Source organism: Schistocerca piceifrons, chromosome 2, assembly GCF_021461385.2.
Source record: "Schistocerca piceifrons isolate TAMUIC-IGC-003096 chromosome 2, iqSchPice1.1, whole genome shotgun sequence".
Taxonomy (NCBI): Eukaryota; Metazoa; Arthropoda; class Insecta; order Orthoptera; family Acrididae; genus Schistocerca; species Schistocerca piceifrons.
Window position 1 is genome coordinate 1,033,122,620 of NC_060139.1, and position 14,753 is coordinate 1,033,137,372.

Sequence of the window (14,753 nt, forward strand, 5' to 3'; positions counted from 1 at the left end):
TTCCACCGGAATTCCACATTTCACTTGCACTTCCTGGAAATTTGTACAACGCCATCCATTTATATCATTTTAGTAAAGCGTTCTACATCTACATCTACATTTATACTCCGCAAGCCACACAACAGTGTGTGGCGGAGGGCACTTTACGTGCCACTGTCATTACCTCCCTTTCCTGTTCCAGTCGCGTATGGTTCGCGGGAAGAACGACTGTCTGAAAGCCTCCGTGCGCGCTCTAATCTCTCTAATTTTACATTCGTGATCTCCTCGGGAGGAATAAGTAGGGGGAAGCAATATATTCGATACCTCATCCAGAAACGCACCCTCTCGAAACCTGGCGAGCAAGCTACACCGCGATGCAGAGCGCCTCTCTTGCAGGGTCTGCTACTTGAGTTTGTTAAACATCTCCGTAACACTATCACGGTTACCAAATAACCCTGTGACGAAACGTGCCGCTCTTCTTTGGATCTTCTCTATCTCCTCCGTCAACCCGATCTGGTACGGATCCCACACTGATGAGCAATTCTCAAGTATAGGTCGAACGAGTGTTTTGTAAGCCACCTCCTTTGTTGATGGACTACATTTTCTCTCTCCCAATGAATCTCAACCTGGTACCCGGCTTACCAACAATTAATTTTGTATGATCATTCCACTTCAAATCGTTCCGCACGAATACTCCCAGATATTTTACAGAAGTAACTGCTACCAGTGTTTGTTCCGCTATCATATAATCATACAATAAAGGATCCTCCTTTCTATGTATTCGCAATACATTACATTTGTCTATGTTAAGGGTCAGTTGCCACTCCCTGCACCAAGTGCCTATCCGCTGCAGATCTTCCTGCATTTCGCTACAATTTTCTAATGCTGCAACTTCTCTGTATACTACAGCATCATCCGCGAAAAGCCGCATGGAACTTCCGACACTATCTACTAGGTCATTTATATATATTGTGAAAAGCAATGGTCCCACAACACTCCCCTGTAGCACGCCAGAGGTTACTTTAACGTCTGTAGACGTCTCTCCATTGATAACAACATGCTGTGTTCTGTTTGCTAAAAACTCTTCAATCCAGCCACACAGCTGGTCTGATATTCCGTAGGCTCTTACGTTGTTTATCAGGCGACAGTGCGGAACTGTATCGAACGCCTTCCGGAAGTCAAGAAAAATAGCATCTACCTGGGAGCCCGTATCTAATATTTTCTGGGTCTCATGAACGAATAAAGCGAGTTGGGTCTCACACGATCGCTGTTTCCGGAATCCATGTTGATTCCTACATAGTAGATTCTGGGTTTCCAAAAACGACATGATACTCGAGCAAAAAACATGTTCTAAAATTCTACAACAGATCGACGTCAGAGATATAGGTCTATAGTTTTGCGCATCTGCTCGACGACCCTTCTTGAAGACTGGGACTACCTGTGCTGTTTTCCAATCATTTGGAACCTTCCGTTCCTCTAGAGACTTGCGGTACACGGCTGTTAGAAGGGGGCAAGTTCTTTCGCGTACTCTGTGTAGAATCGAATTGGTATCCCGTCAGGTCCAGTGGACTTTCCTCTGTTGAGTGATTCCAGTTGCTTTTCTATTCCTTGGACACTTATTTCGATGTCAGCCATTTTTTCGTTTGTGCGAGGATTTAGAGAAGGAACTGCAGTGGGGTCTTGCTCTGTGAAACAGCTTTGGAAAAAGGTGTTTAGTATTTCAGCTTTACGCGTGTCATCCTCTGTTTCAATGCCTTCATCATCCCGGAGAGTCTGGATATGCTGTTTCAAGCCACTTACTGATTTAACGTAAGACCAGAACTTCCTAGGATTTTCTGTCAAGTCGGTACATAGAATTTTACTTTCGAATTCACTGAACGCTTCACGCACAGCCCTCCTTACGCTAACTTTGACATCGTTTAGCTTCTGTTTGTCTGAGAGGTTTTGGCTGCGTTTAAACTTGGAGTGAAGCTCTCTTTGCTTTCGCAGTAGTTTCCTAGCTTTGTTGTTGTACCACGGTGGGTTTTTCTCGTCCCTCACAGTTTTACTCGGCACGTACCTGTCTAAAACACATTTTACGATTGCCTTAAACTTTTTCCATAAACACTCAACATTGTCAGTGTCGGAACAGAAATTTTCGTTTTGATCTTATAGGTAGTCTGAAATCTGCCTTCTATTACTCTTGCTAAACAGATAAACCTTCGTCCCTTTTTTTATATTCCTATTAACTTCCATATTCAGGGATGCTGCAACGGCCTTATGATCACTGATTCCCTGTTCTGCACATACAGAGTCGAAAAGGTCGGGTCTGTTTGTTATCAGTAGGTCCAAGATGTTATCTCCACGAGTCGGCTCTCTGTTTAATTGCTCGAGGTAATTTTCGGATAGTGCACTCAGTATAATGTCACTCGATGCTCTGTCCCTACCACCCGTCCTAAACATCTGAGTGTCCCAGTATATATCTGGTAAATTGAAATCTCCACCTAAGACTATAACATGCTGAGAAAATTTATGTGAAATGTATTCCAAATTTTCTCTCAGTTGTTCTGCCACTAATGCTGCTGAGTCGGGAGGTCGGTAAATGGAGCCAATTATTAACCTAGCTCGGTTGTTAAGTGTAACCTCCACCCATAATAATTCACAGGAACTATCCACTTCTACTTCACTACAAGATAAATTACTACTAACAGCGACGAACACTCCACCACCGGCTGCATGCAATCTATCCTTTCTAAACACCGTCTGTACCTTTGTAAAAATTTCGGCAGAATTTATCTCTGGCTTCAGCCAGTTTTCCGTACCTATAACGATTTCAGCTTCGGTGCTTTCTATCAGCGCTTGAAGTTCTGGTACTTTACCAACGCAGCTTCGACAGTTTACAATTACAATACAGATTGCTGCTTGGTCCCCGCATGTCCTGACTTTGCCCTGCACCCGTTGAGGCTGTTGCCCTTTCTGTACTTGCCCAAGGCCATCTAACTTAAAAAATCGCCCAGCCCACGCCACACACCCCCTGCTACCCGTGTAGCCGCTTGTTGCGTGTAGTGGATGGTTCAAATGGCTCTGAACACTATGGGACTTAACATCTATGGTCATCAGTCCCCTAGAACTTAGAACTACTTAAACCTAACTAACCTAAGGACAGCACACAACACCCAGCCATCACGAGGCAGAGAAAATCCCTGACCCCGCCGGGAATCGAACCCGGGAACCCGGGCGTGGGAAGCGAGAACGCTACCGCACGACCACGAGATGCGGGCGCGTGTAGTGGACTCCTGACCTATCCAGCGGAACCCAAAACCCCACCACCCTATGGCGCAAGTCGAGAAAGCTGCAGCCCACACGGTCGCAGAACCGTCTCAGCCTCTGATTCAGACCCTCCACTCGGCTCTGTACCAAAGGTCCGCAGTCAGTCCTGTCGACGATGCTGCAGATGGTGAGCTCTGCTTTCATCTCGCTAGCGAGACTGGCATTCACCAAATCAGATAGCCGCCGGAAGCCAGAGAGGATTTCCTCGGATCCATAGCGACACACATCATTGGTGCCGACATGAGCGACCACCTGCAGATGGGTGCACCCTGTACCCTTCATGGCATCCGGAAGGACCCTTTCCACATCTGGAATGACTCCCCCCGCTATGCACACGGAGTGCACATTGGTTTTCTTCCCCTCTCTTGCTGCCATATCCCTAAGGGGCCCCATTACGCGCCTAACGTTGGAGCTCCCAACTACCAGTAAGCCCACCCTCTGCAACTGCCCAGATCTTGCAGACTGAGGGGCAACCTCTGGAACAGGGCAAGCAGCCATGTCAGGCCGAAGAACAGTATCAGCCTGAGACAGAGCCTGAAACCGGTTCGTCAGACAAACTGGAGAGGCCTTCCGTTCAGCCCTCCGGAACGTCTTTCGCCCCCTGCCACACCTTGAGACGACCTCCCACTCTACCACAGGTGAGGGATCAGCCTCAATGCGGGCAGTATCCCGGGCAACCACAGTCGTAGTCCGATCGGGGGATACGTGGGACGAACTGGCCGTCCCCGACAAACCCCCATCCGGACCCCCACAGTGATGCCCATTGGCAACAGCCTCAAGCTGTGTGACCGAAGCCAACACTGCCTGAAGCTGGGAGCGAAGGGATGCCAACTCAGCCTGCATCCGAACACAGGAGTTGCAGTCCCTATCCATGCTAAAAACTGTTGTGCAAAGAACGTCTGAACTAATCTACAGAGAGCGCAAACAAATCGACACAAAATTTAAACGGTCATTAAAATACAAGATTGCCTAGTAAATGCAGTAATGCTGCTACTTGCGCACTGCTGACACACTGCTCGGCGGCGGAAGGAGACTACGCGATTTTACACTATTCAGGTACTAAAACGCGATGCTACAACTCTCAAATACTATAATACGCCCGAAATTTATGAATTAGACAATTCAAGTACCAGAAACACGCAAATAAATTAAGAATTAAACTATGTAACAAATGAGTGAGCTAGGAGTATACGACTTGCTGCTGCAGCTGCTTATCCAACGGCGGCAGGGAGCACACGTTCACCTACCACTGGACGCTTGGTGACAGAATTACTTGTATCAGTGTGGTGTTAATAAACTATAGAACGATGATACATTTGTGGAGTTATTCCTGGTTATAATAATACTGTGTGAATGAACAACATCGTCGGAAAGACGCAAGCTGGTCCTCCACAATTAAATTTGTGCCAGGATTATACAGTTTCGAGTGTATTTCCACCCACGTACCCCGAAGACCTCTTATAAGTGCCAGTTTGTCATTTACTTTTCGTGCTCTTCGATCAGATTTGTCATCGAAACGTAACACACGTCAGTGGTAACGGAACCGTTTCAGCGGCAGTACGATAGGAAAGATGGCTCTTTCTGTTTCTGGACCCCACATCCTCTTTGTTGCTTTACCATATGATTTATACACACCAGGCAGTAATAACAGGACAGTATAGGCTTCAAGTGTAATTTTGTCTAATGCTTGCCAGCTATACCCATAAACTCTTCGACCCTCAATGTTAGCCGTTTCCATCACAATACTTATATTATCGTTCATCATAGATTGAAGAGATGACTTTATATCACTTACTCTGAGGATAGAGTAACTTATTGGACAAAGAGTCCGCTTTATAATGTTTACACTACATGTTCCTCCAGTCTGCAGAAAGGATTGTAAGTTCCACGTGATTTTATTTTTTGTCTTTAGACTGAAACAGCTGAACAGCTTGCACATTGTTATTTGAGGTATTACTTTCTTGAAATGTCTTCTGAATCAGGTGAAGGATGAATGTTGTCATCACTGTTGTGATTTTCTGCTTCAGAAATAGTATCCTCACCTGTCAGAAACATCTACTAATGCTTCCATCGGAAAGAATCGTTTTAAGGGGGGTAGGATGTCAAACGGGCCGACTTGGAGCAGGAGAGGCACCACAGGACATTTTAAGTTCCACTGCCTATACTTTTACAAATAAATTCATAAAACTTTAACAGCATGACCAGGAAGGATTCAGGATTCGTACTCATAGCAGTGGAAGCTCAAAAACGTAACAAAACACATTTTTTTTTACATGTGAGATTTCATTATTTTTCACTTACTACTGGCTGCATTTGTTGCTATAGGTACACTTTTCTTCCTAAGTAAGAGAGATTCTTCGATGACTTTTGCACAGCATAGAAACCTTAGTTACAGGTGTATGAAACTCTAGAAGTTATTTAATTTATGAAAAAATGAATGAATTGTTACATTTTAAACTTCATGTTTAGAAAAAATTCAAGTTTTATAGTTAATTATCTCAATTTTTTTCCACAGTTTTTAAATAGATTTCGAAAATTCTAGAGTTTCATACACCTGTAACTACTGTTTGTATGCAATGAAAAACTCATCGAAGAATCTCTCTTACTTAGGAATAAAATTGTACCTATAGGAACAAATGCAGCCAGTAATAAGTGAAAAATGATGAAATTTCACATGTAAAAAAAAGGTATTTTGCTACGTTTTTGAACTTCCATTGCGATGAGTGTGAGTCCTCAATCTTTCCTGGTCATGGTGACAAAGTTTTATAAATTTATTTGTAAAAGTATAGACAGTAGAAATTAAAATGTCCTGTGGTGACTCTCCTGCTCCAAGTCAGCCCATTTGACATCCTACCCCCCTTAACATGATAACCATACAGAAATTACTGCGATAAACACATGAACTGCGTCTTCACACAACGGTTGATAAAATATAACTGTTAGGAGAGTGTGCTATAATAATTTGAAGTCAATCAGGGACTTGTATTGTTAAGTAACCTTCCACATTTCAACACCAGGGAAGAAGATATTTTCTTGTCATGAAAACCTCTTGTACATATACATCAGGCATGTGGAAATAAAACTTGACTATGATACTTGTATATTCTGTGAATGTGAATGCTTAAGCCACGCGAACCATACTGACGCAAAGAACACAAGCGTAACAAGCAAGGGAGAGAAAAGTAATTTTTTAATTAAGGTATTTAGAATGTTTAGAAAACAAAGTCATCGAGTCTGGAATGATACGATTCAAATATTCAAATGGCTCTGAGCACTATGGGACTCAACTGCTGTGGTCATAAGTCCCCTAGAACTTAGAACTACTTAAACCTAACTAACCTAAGGACATCACACACATCCATGCCCGAGGCGGGATTCGAACCTGCGACCGTAGCGGTCGTGCAGTTCCAGACTGTAGCGCCTTTATCCCCTCGGCCACTCCGGCCGGAAATTCAAATATTAAAAAGCTATGGAAGAACAAATTTCTTTTCGTATCATATTGACCCGAAGATAACAGCAGGGTTACCGACCTGGAGGGGATTCCAAACACTCGGAACAGTACTCAAGAATGGATCGCATTAGCGATCTACACGTGGGCTCCTTATACAAATGAACCACGGTTTTCTAAAATTCTCCCAGTAAATCGAATTCGATCATTCGCCTTCCTTACTACAGTCCTTAACGTGCTCATTATGTTACATATCGCTCTGCAACGTTATTCCTAGATATCTAATGGCCAGGACTGCGTCAAGCGTCATTCTACTAGCGCTGCATTCGAACATTACAGGATTGCTTTGTCGTCATCTGCATTAACTTCCATTTCGCTACATTTATAGCAAACTGCCATTCATGACACCAACTGTAAATGTTGTCTAAGTCATCTTGTATCCTCCAACAGTCACTCAAATTCCACACCTTACCGTACACCACGGTCCTATCATACTTCCCTGTGTTACTCTCTGACGAACACTCTCCGTCGAGGCGACGTATGACAACGATCTTCATCACATTTTATCGTAGAAAATTCTTCGCAACCTGTCACGTCCTCCCCTATGAATTCAAACTTACTGTGAGGATGGAGTAAAGCTTTATTCCAAAAGAGAATTGCTGCGTTTTATTGTTCTGGTCTGCCACGCATATGAAGTGCGCGATATTCGCTTGAATGACGAGCACAGTCCTTTGTACTTAGGTACGCTCGTTGTCTTGTTTGCAGAGTGCCAACGTCGGAAGCTTATTTTTATCTTGCTGCAGCGTAGCTTTTAGAGTGCAATTCATCTGCATCAAGGAGGTGAATTATTGTTTTACAGCTGCTCGCTAGCCCGCTACATACGACAACTTGTCCTAAGCAGCATTTCCTCATAAACAATATAAGTCGCAGTTTAGACAACGCTAATACCACAGAAAAATTAGGCTTTTTATGTTCAAGAGGAAATCTTATTTCGTGAATAAATCCTTTAAATTCGGATATATCACCTCAAATCAATCCAGCCTCTCAAAAACATAGTAGTACCGCACAAATTATTCGTGTTTCAGTTGTGTTATAATACTATAAGTTCGCTAACTTTTATCAGAAACATTTAAATTATTGCTAATTATATATTACTGTGGCGTATGTGTTTAAAATGTTATGGAACCAACAAAATTTAAATGAAACGAATGGGTATAAATTTGTAGTAAAACATCTGAAAATAAAATCTCAAGTTGAAGTGAATCATGCAAAAATGGCTTGGCTCTGAGCGCTATGGAACTTAACATCTGAGGCCATCAGTCCCCTAGAACTTAGAACTACTTAAACCTAACTAACCTAAGGACATCAACACATCCATGCCCGAGGCAGGATTCGAACCTGCGACCGTAGCGGTCACGCGGTTCCAGACTGAAGCGCCTAGAACCGCTCGGCCACTCCGGCCGGCATGAATCATGCAGATACATTAAATTTGCTACATGACATTCTTCTATCGTTCAATCGTTCGCGCGAATTTCTGGTGGGCTATGGGTAGTGTATTTAATTAGTAATCATAATGACTTCGGTTCTCTGTTCGAAACCCATCATCTCTTAAGTTTTGAATAATTATTAACATTGGTGGCCGAAGACTTCCTGCATAAGAAGTCAACCCCTTTCATCCAACGGCCTTGTCAAAGAGGGTGGAGGAGCGGCCACATGTTCAAAGTACTCTATTGCCTTTAGGGAGGGAAAACTGCCTCTAAAGGCGAAAGAATCAGCAATGATCTGCGGCGTGAGGATGCAGAAGGTGTATAATGCGTATCCACAAGATATGTGACTGTTGTGTGCATAGTTCCGCTTAGTCAGAGTGTACACAACTTTCCCACTACAGCGCGCCCCGCTAAGCACAACAGTGCAGGCGCAGCGCTCGTCCGTCTCCGCACTACGAGATGGCGCTGTCTTAGAGACGGACCAAATTCTGCTTCCGCCGATCTGTGTATTAATATGTCACACAGCCAATGAGATTGCTGCTAACATAGAACCTTTTCTCCTCACGGATCACACTCACGCAGTGATACGTGAACGCTTGAGGTATTATAACGAGTGTACAGACCTCTGATTAGTCAGTCCGCATGAGTTTGCATTAGTCTATAGTCAAGTTTCAGTCTGCGCCTAATAAGATTATCATATTCCTGTACATAGCCATGAAGAGAAATGTATAGACACTTTGTCAAGTATCAGAGACATGTGAGAATAAGATTAACGTACCGAGACCAATGGAACTTCAGATTGTCATTTGTAAACAGCATCCAGAATCAAGTTAAGTAAGGTTTATGATTTGTATTATTTTAATAAATGTGCGTGAAAATTAATCAAGTTCTGTTTAAAGTTGGTCACCGTCAATCTGCTACTCTAAGCGTGCAAGTGGCATTTGTATTGTCTGACCTAACGGCAGAAGATAAACACGCCACGATAAGGCCACGAGACATATTACTGACACTCGCCTACTTCACTAGAGCAGCAAGCCAAATAATCTGATGGTGTGTGTACCGAAGGTCTTACAGTACGCACACCACAGTGACCTGTAACTGAAAAAGTGTCATGATGATCTCTACACTGGCTAAATATTCCGGACTAGCTCCCTTTCGGATCTCTGGGAGGGGACTGCCAAGGGTGAGGTGACCACGAGAAAAATATTGAGTAGCAAAAGAAAGGATATAACATTCTACGAGTTGGGGCGTGGAATGTCAGAGGTTTGAACGTGATAAGGAAGCTACAAAATCTGAAGAGAGAAATGCAAAGGCTCAGTTCTGATATAGTGGAGCTCAGTGAAGTGAAATGGAAAGAAGACAAGGATTCTGGTCAGATGAGCATAGATTAGTATCAACAGCAGCAGAGAATGTTATAATGGGAGTGGGGTTCGTTATGAATACGAAGGTGGACACAGAGAGTGCTACTGTGAACAGTTCAGTGATAGGGTTATCATAATCGACAGCTCTCTTAATTAAAGAGCACAACATTTATGATAAACTTAAAGGGTGGACAAGAGTTAATAAATAAATCTTAAACTTTAAAACTGAGCATTTAAATTTGAGAAAAAAATGTGTTGTCGAGCTACTTTAGCAACTCAGATCCAATACAGCTTTCTCTAAAACTAACAATGGCACAATCAGTAAGTTAATATATTTTTCTGTTTTCATTCATCAGTGTGATAATGAATTATATTATGGGCTAATTCACGTTTTTTTAAGGTTTCCATTCTGCAGATGGATGCTGTGAAAATAGTAAATTGTTCTCGCCTATGATCAACTTGCAGACAACTATTTAACAACCATCAGAGTACATATTTCATTTAACAGTATTTGATGTAAGTAATGCATTAGAGTCCAGAAAAGAAAATGTTGTCCATTATTACAGTATGAGAAGAAAAATTACACTTATAAGAGGAAAAATTGCCTTCAGTACTCTTCATTAAAACTGAGAGTGGTAGTAGTACTACCATCATTTTCTGAGCTGAAAGCTTCGATCATTTAGGCAGTGATTCTATGTACATACCATACTGCACAGTTAAATTATGAAGTACACTAAATATTTTTCTATTCCACATAAGGATTTTTGTTTAGAAACTTGTAGCTAATTTAGAGCAAAAATATTACATATTTATAAAACCTCTTCTCATTGTGTGAACTCATCTGTAAATTACAGCATTTAGCCATTTTCAGATACAAAATAAGTTAATGACCTGTATAGTGACTTATTCCAGATCATTCAAGGATGTTGTGAAAGTTAACCATAGATCATAATTGAGAAATAAATTCATTTCATAAATGACTGTTTCTGTATCACAGTAAACTCCTTCTAGTAAGGATATACAGAATTAATAGAAAATATGTTACCGCCTTACTGAATAAGGAGCTAAAAAGAGTAGGAAAATAATCATTCAGATCACAAAGTTTCTAAAATATTCAAAAGTAAAATTAAAAAGCAGTAAAATAGAATAACAAAGCTTGCAAAGAAATTGTACAATGGAAAATAAGGGAAGGTAAGATAAATAGGTAAGAGTTGTCAGGTGTGTCAAAACCAAAGTTTTACTGGTCCAAATTCTTTTCTGGCATATGTTGAACATAGAAGGGAAAAGAAGCATATAAAAATGTGTTACATAAAGATCAATGGGTAGTATTTTACAAAAAGATTATCTGCAGTCTCCAAAGAAGACCTAGAAATATATGAAATAATAGTGCATAATCGTAAATGAGTGTTCTAAATGATTCAGAAGTAGAATGCTTTCAGGAGTCATAAAAGAACTGTTGACATATATATGCCATTTATATTGAAAAAATGGCGCTGATAGCCTTGACGTTGAGCCCCAACACAAACACACACACACAAATATATATATATATATATATATATATATATATATATATATATATATATATATATATATATATATTGCAAAAGTTCGGTTTTACATGCGTGTAAATACATAAATGTATCTCATGACATTGGAAACAAGGTAAAGTAAATTTAATTTTTTACCTGTTTTGGGCACTTAGTACCTTTCGCCAGAAGGTTATTATATACTGTTCAGTTTAAGCATGGTTCCTTTTCTTTCATTTGCAATATTCATACCAGCTTTGTGAGAAAAATAAAGATTGCTCATAGAAATCAAATGTCTCTTAAACAATATGTCAAGCCGTATTGTCCAGTGTAAAGTACACACAAGAGAAAGTGCTTTTAAAATATCATACTGAGTATTACTATCCTTTTCTCATTATTATTAGTCTAAAAACCAGTATACAGAGTTAAACTGTCATTTGAACAACACAATAATACACAACCGATCAATTCGTGAGTTTTGGAATAAGTCTGTTATTTAATATTAGAAAACGATAATTCACTTACAATTTTACTACCAACCAGAGCAAATCAAAATGCCATTTCATTTCTAAAAGCAGAGGACTGCACGTAAAAATTTTAGTGTAATAGGGTGATTTCGTGCCACAAAAATCGACATAAAAAACGTTTGTGAACAAAATTAGGTATCAATAAATTCCATAAATTTCATTCAGTGGTATATTAGTGTACTGATGCTACTGTTGGAGATGTTCTATTTTCTGAAATGGAACGTATTTATAGACAATTCTAGTGGTACCACATTGATGGATGCACTATATTCTGAAATGGAATGGGTTTATAGGGCTTCCTGTCAGTTACCCCATTCCCAAAGCTTTTTGCTAGCCGAGAGCTGTATAATTATTTTAATGTTTCGAAGTACCAAGGAGAACTTTTAGCTTCTTTTTTCTCTATAAACATCATAATTCTGTTTTCACACCAGCTGTAGACATATTTACAAAACGATAAAAAGACCGTTCTTTGAGCACATAGAGAAAGGGAGCATTCCATTATATCTATTAAGAAATTGCAAATCATTAAATGGTGCTAAAGGGCGATAGCGGTTACCTGACGTCGACTTTTTTTCTACTCCTGTTAATTAACTGCTGTGACGGCGAATAGGGCAAAAGACATTAATTCATATACTTCTTTTAAGCTACAGTATTTATAATATGAATCAGTGAAGTGTACTTACTCCAACTCGTATATTGCTCTTCCTAGCAACCAAGTCCTTTCTTAGTCCTTCAAGCAGCGTCTTCACAGCTACCTTGCTGGCATAGTACATGGAGTACTCAGCGTCATGTATTGGCACGTGACCGGCGATACTAGCAAACAGAGAGGCATATACCTTTGTAACAGTCAAAACAAAAAATTCAGACGAATCACGTAACACAACAGGTGTAAAGCCAGGCAAAGTCCTATAGATAGGGATCCTGAATGGCAGGCCTTGCTCTCAAAGGGACAAAGCGTGACGCCTTCAGTCGGTACAGGTAGCAGAATCTTAACGAAAAACTTCTTACAAAGCCCAATAAATTTTTGTCGTATTTAGAGGCTGTCAGTGCCGCCAAAGCTAGTCTCAAGACACTCATGGGTGTCGAAGTAGCCGAAATTGAGGATAGCAAGAAATAAGCAGAAAAGCTGAACGTTTTCACATTTTCATTTACTGAAGACATTCCAAGAACACTAGCCCAGTTTAATTCTTACTCAACTGCGAATATGAGTGAAATGAATATTAGTGTCACTGGCAGTGAGGAGCAACTGATATCAGTAAAACTGAACATTTGACTTCAGGGAGTTTTGGAATGTCTATCAGATTCTACACGTAATATGCAGACGAATTAGCCCCTGTTAACTGTTGTATACTGTAGGTCCCTCAAATGAAAAACTGTGTAGAGTAATTCACAGAAAGCAAATGTCTGACCAGCCTACAGGAAAGGTAAGAGAAGTGGTCCACAAAACTACCGTCCAGAATTCTACACATCCATCTCTTGTAGAGTCTTACTATATTTCATTACATTTGAACACTGAGTCCTGTCTCGTTTTTCTCACATGATATCCTGAAAGCCAAGGGATAAAAGTAGTATTTCTTGACTTCCAGAAAGCATTTTACTCAGTACCACAGAAACACTAACTAACGAAAGTATGAATTTATGGAGTATCAAGTGAAGTATGTGATTGGATTGGTGATTTCTTGGTAGGAAATACTGCTTTCGCTGGAGGAGAGCTATTGACGTGTTGTGATGTTAAGGGCAGTCTGGCTCGCAGGGGAAGTGCCAATGGAGTTCAATCGATAGCTGGCCGAAATATTGCCAGCCAGTCGAGGCAAGCGGGCAGAGACAAGCGTTCGGGTAGCGCTGGTGGCTGAGTGACAGGATATGGGTTGCTATGGGATGCAGGAGCAGGCTAGCTCTCCTGCAAGTGGAGGCAGGTCTATGGTGGATACAGATGGTTGAAATGAGAGTGTCAATATTAGATTTCTACTAAAATTACGTTACGTACTATACAGACGTGCTACAGAAAAACTTAAACATACCATAAAAGTCACGTCATTGAGTCGAGGCCGCTGCAACTTAAAGCATAATTCTAGACCCAACATTTTAAAAGATATAATTATTTTAGGTACAATAGCTTAAAAAATTATAACATATGAGCCATTTGAGCAATGTATTCATATGATATGCCATATGAAAGCCGACATCAGAAATCTTCATAATGAACTACATTTATAATCAGTCATCTGTATGAATAATTATAGATGAGTTACTAAGCTGATATGCAATTTTTGCCATTACTACAAATTCTCAATAGATACATGTACTGTGAAGGCAGCATGAGTGTCCCAGATTGTTACATAATATTCTTATGGCTGAGCAACCACAATCTGTTTTTTCATAATTATTTTGATGTTTTGCAAGTTTTAACACATTATAAGGCCGGATGCGGCCATGCAACTGTGAACTTTATTAATAACTTTTTTTAATACTGAGTCGCTGTTGCAACGAGATGTAAAGTCGTCGTAATAATTTTCTCGCTATATATATATTAGGTAGAAGAGATCGATAAAATTCCATCGGAATTTCTCAAAGCATAGGTGAAGGTGGCAACTAAGCGACTATTCAAGTTGATATGTGGTATCTATGACCTTGGAGGCATTCCAGCCTCCGAAATAATATCATCAACACAATCCCGAAGATAGCAAGAGCAGATAAGTGCGAAAACCGTCACACAATCAGCTTAACGGCTCATGCATCGAAGCTGCTGAACGAATTATGTTCAGAAAAATGGAAAAGTAAACTGATGATCTAATAGATGACGATTAGTGTAGCTTTTGGACAGGTAAAGGCACCAGAGAGTCAGTTCTGACGTTGAAATTGTTCACGGAAGTAAAACTAAAGAAAAATATATCTACATACGAACTGTCGACTTTGAAAGTGGGTACGACAATGTAAAATGGTACAAGATGTTCTAAAATATGGGAAAAATTGGAATAAGGTCCTAAAACATGAGAAAAATAGGAATAAGCTATAATGAAAGCCGGATGGTATCCAACATCTACAAGAGCCAAAAGAGGGAAAATAAGATTGGAAGTTCAAGAATGAAGTGCTCAGATTAGTAAGGGAATAAG

The 14,753-nt window shown here is 40.5% G+C and overlaps 1 protein-coding gene across 1 annotated transcript in view; it reads right to left on the reverse strand.

Annotated features, from left to right (window-relative positions):
• Nucleotides 1–14,753, reverse strand: part of LOC124777924 (dehydrogenase/reductase SDR family member 11-like) — a 70,026-nt gene that overhangs the window by 16,039 nt on the left and 39,234 nt on the right. Inside the window, exon 4 of the mRNA XM_047253476.1 lies at nucleotides 12,324–12,453. Within this exon, the coding sequence (XP_047109432.1) occupies nucleotides 12,324–12,453 (130 nt within the window). The remainder of the gene's footprint in view (nucleotides 1–12,323; nucleotides 12,454–14,753) is intronic.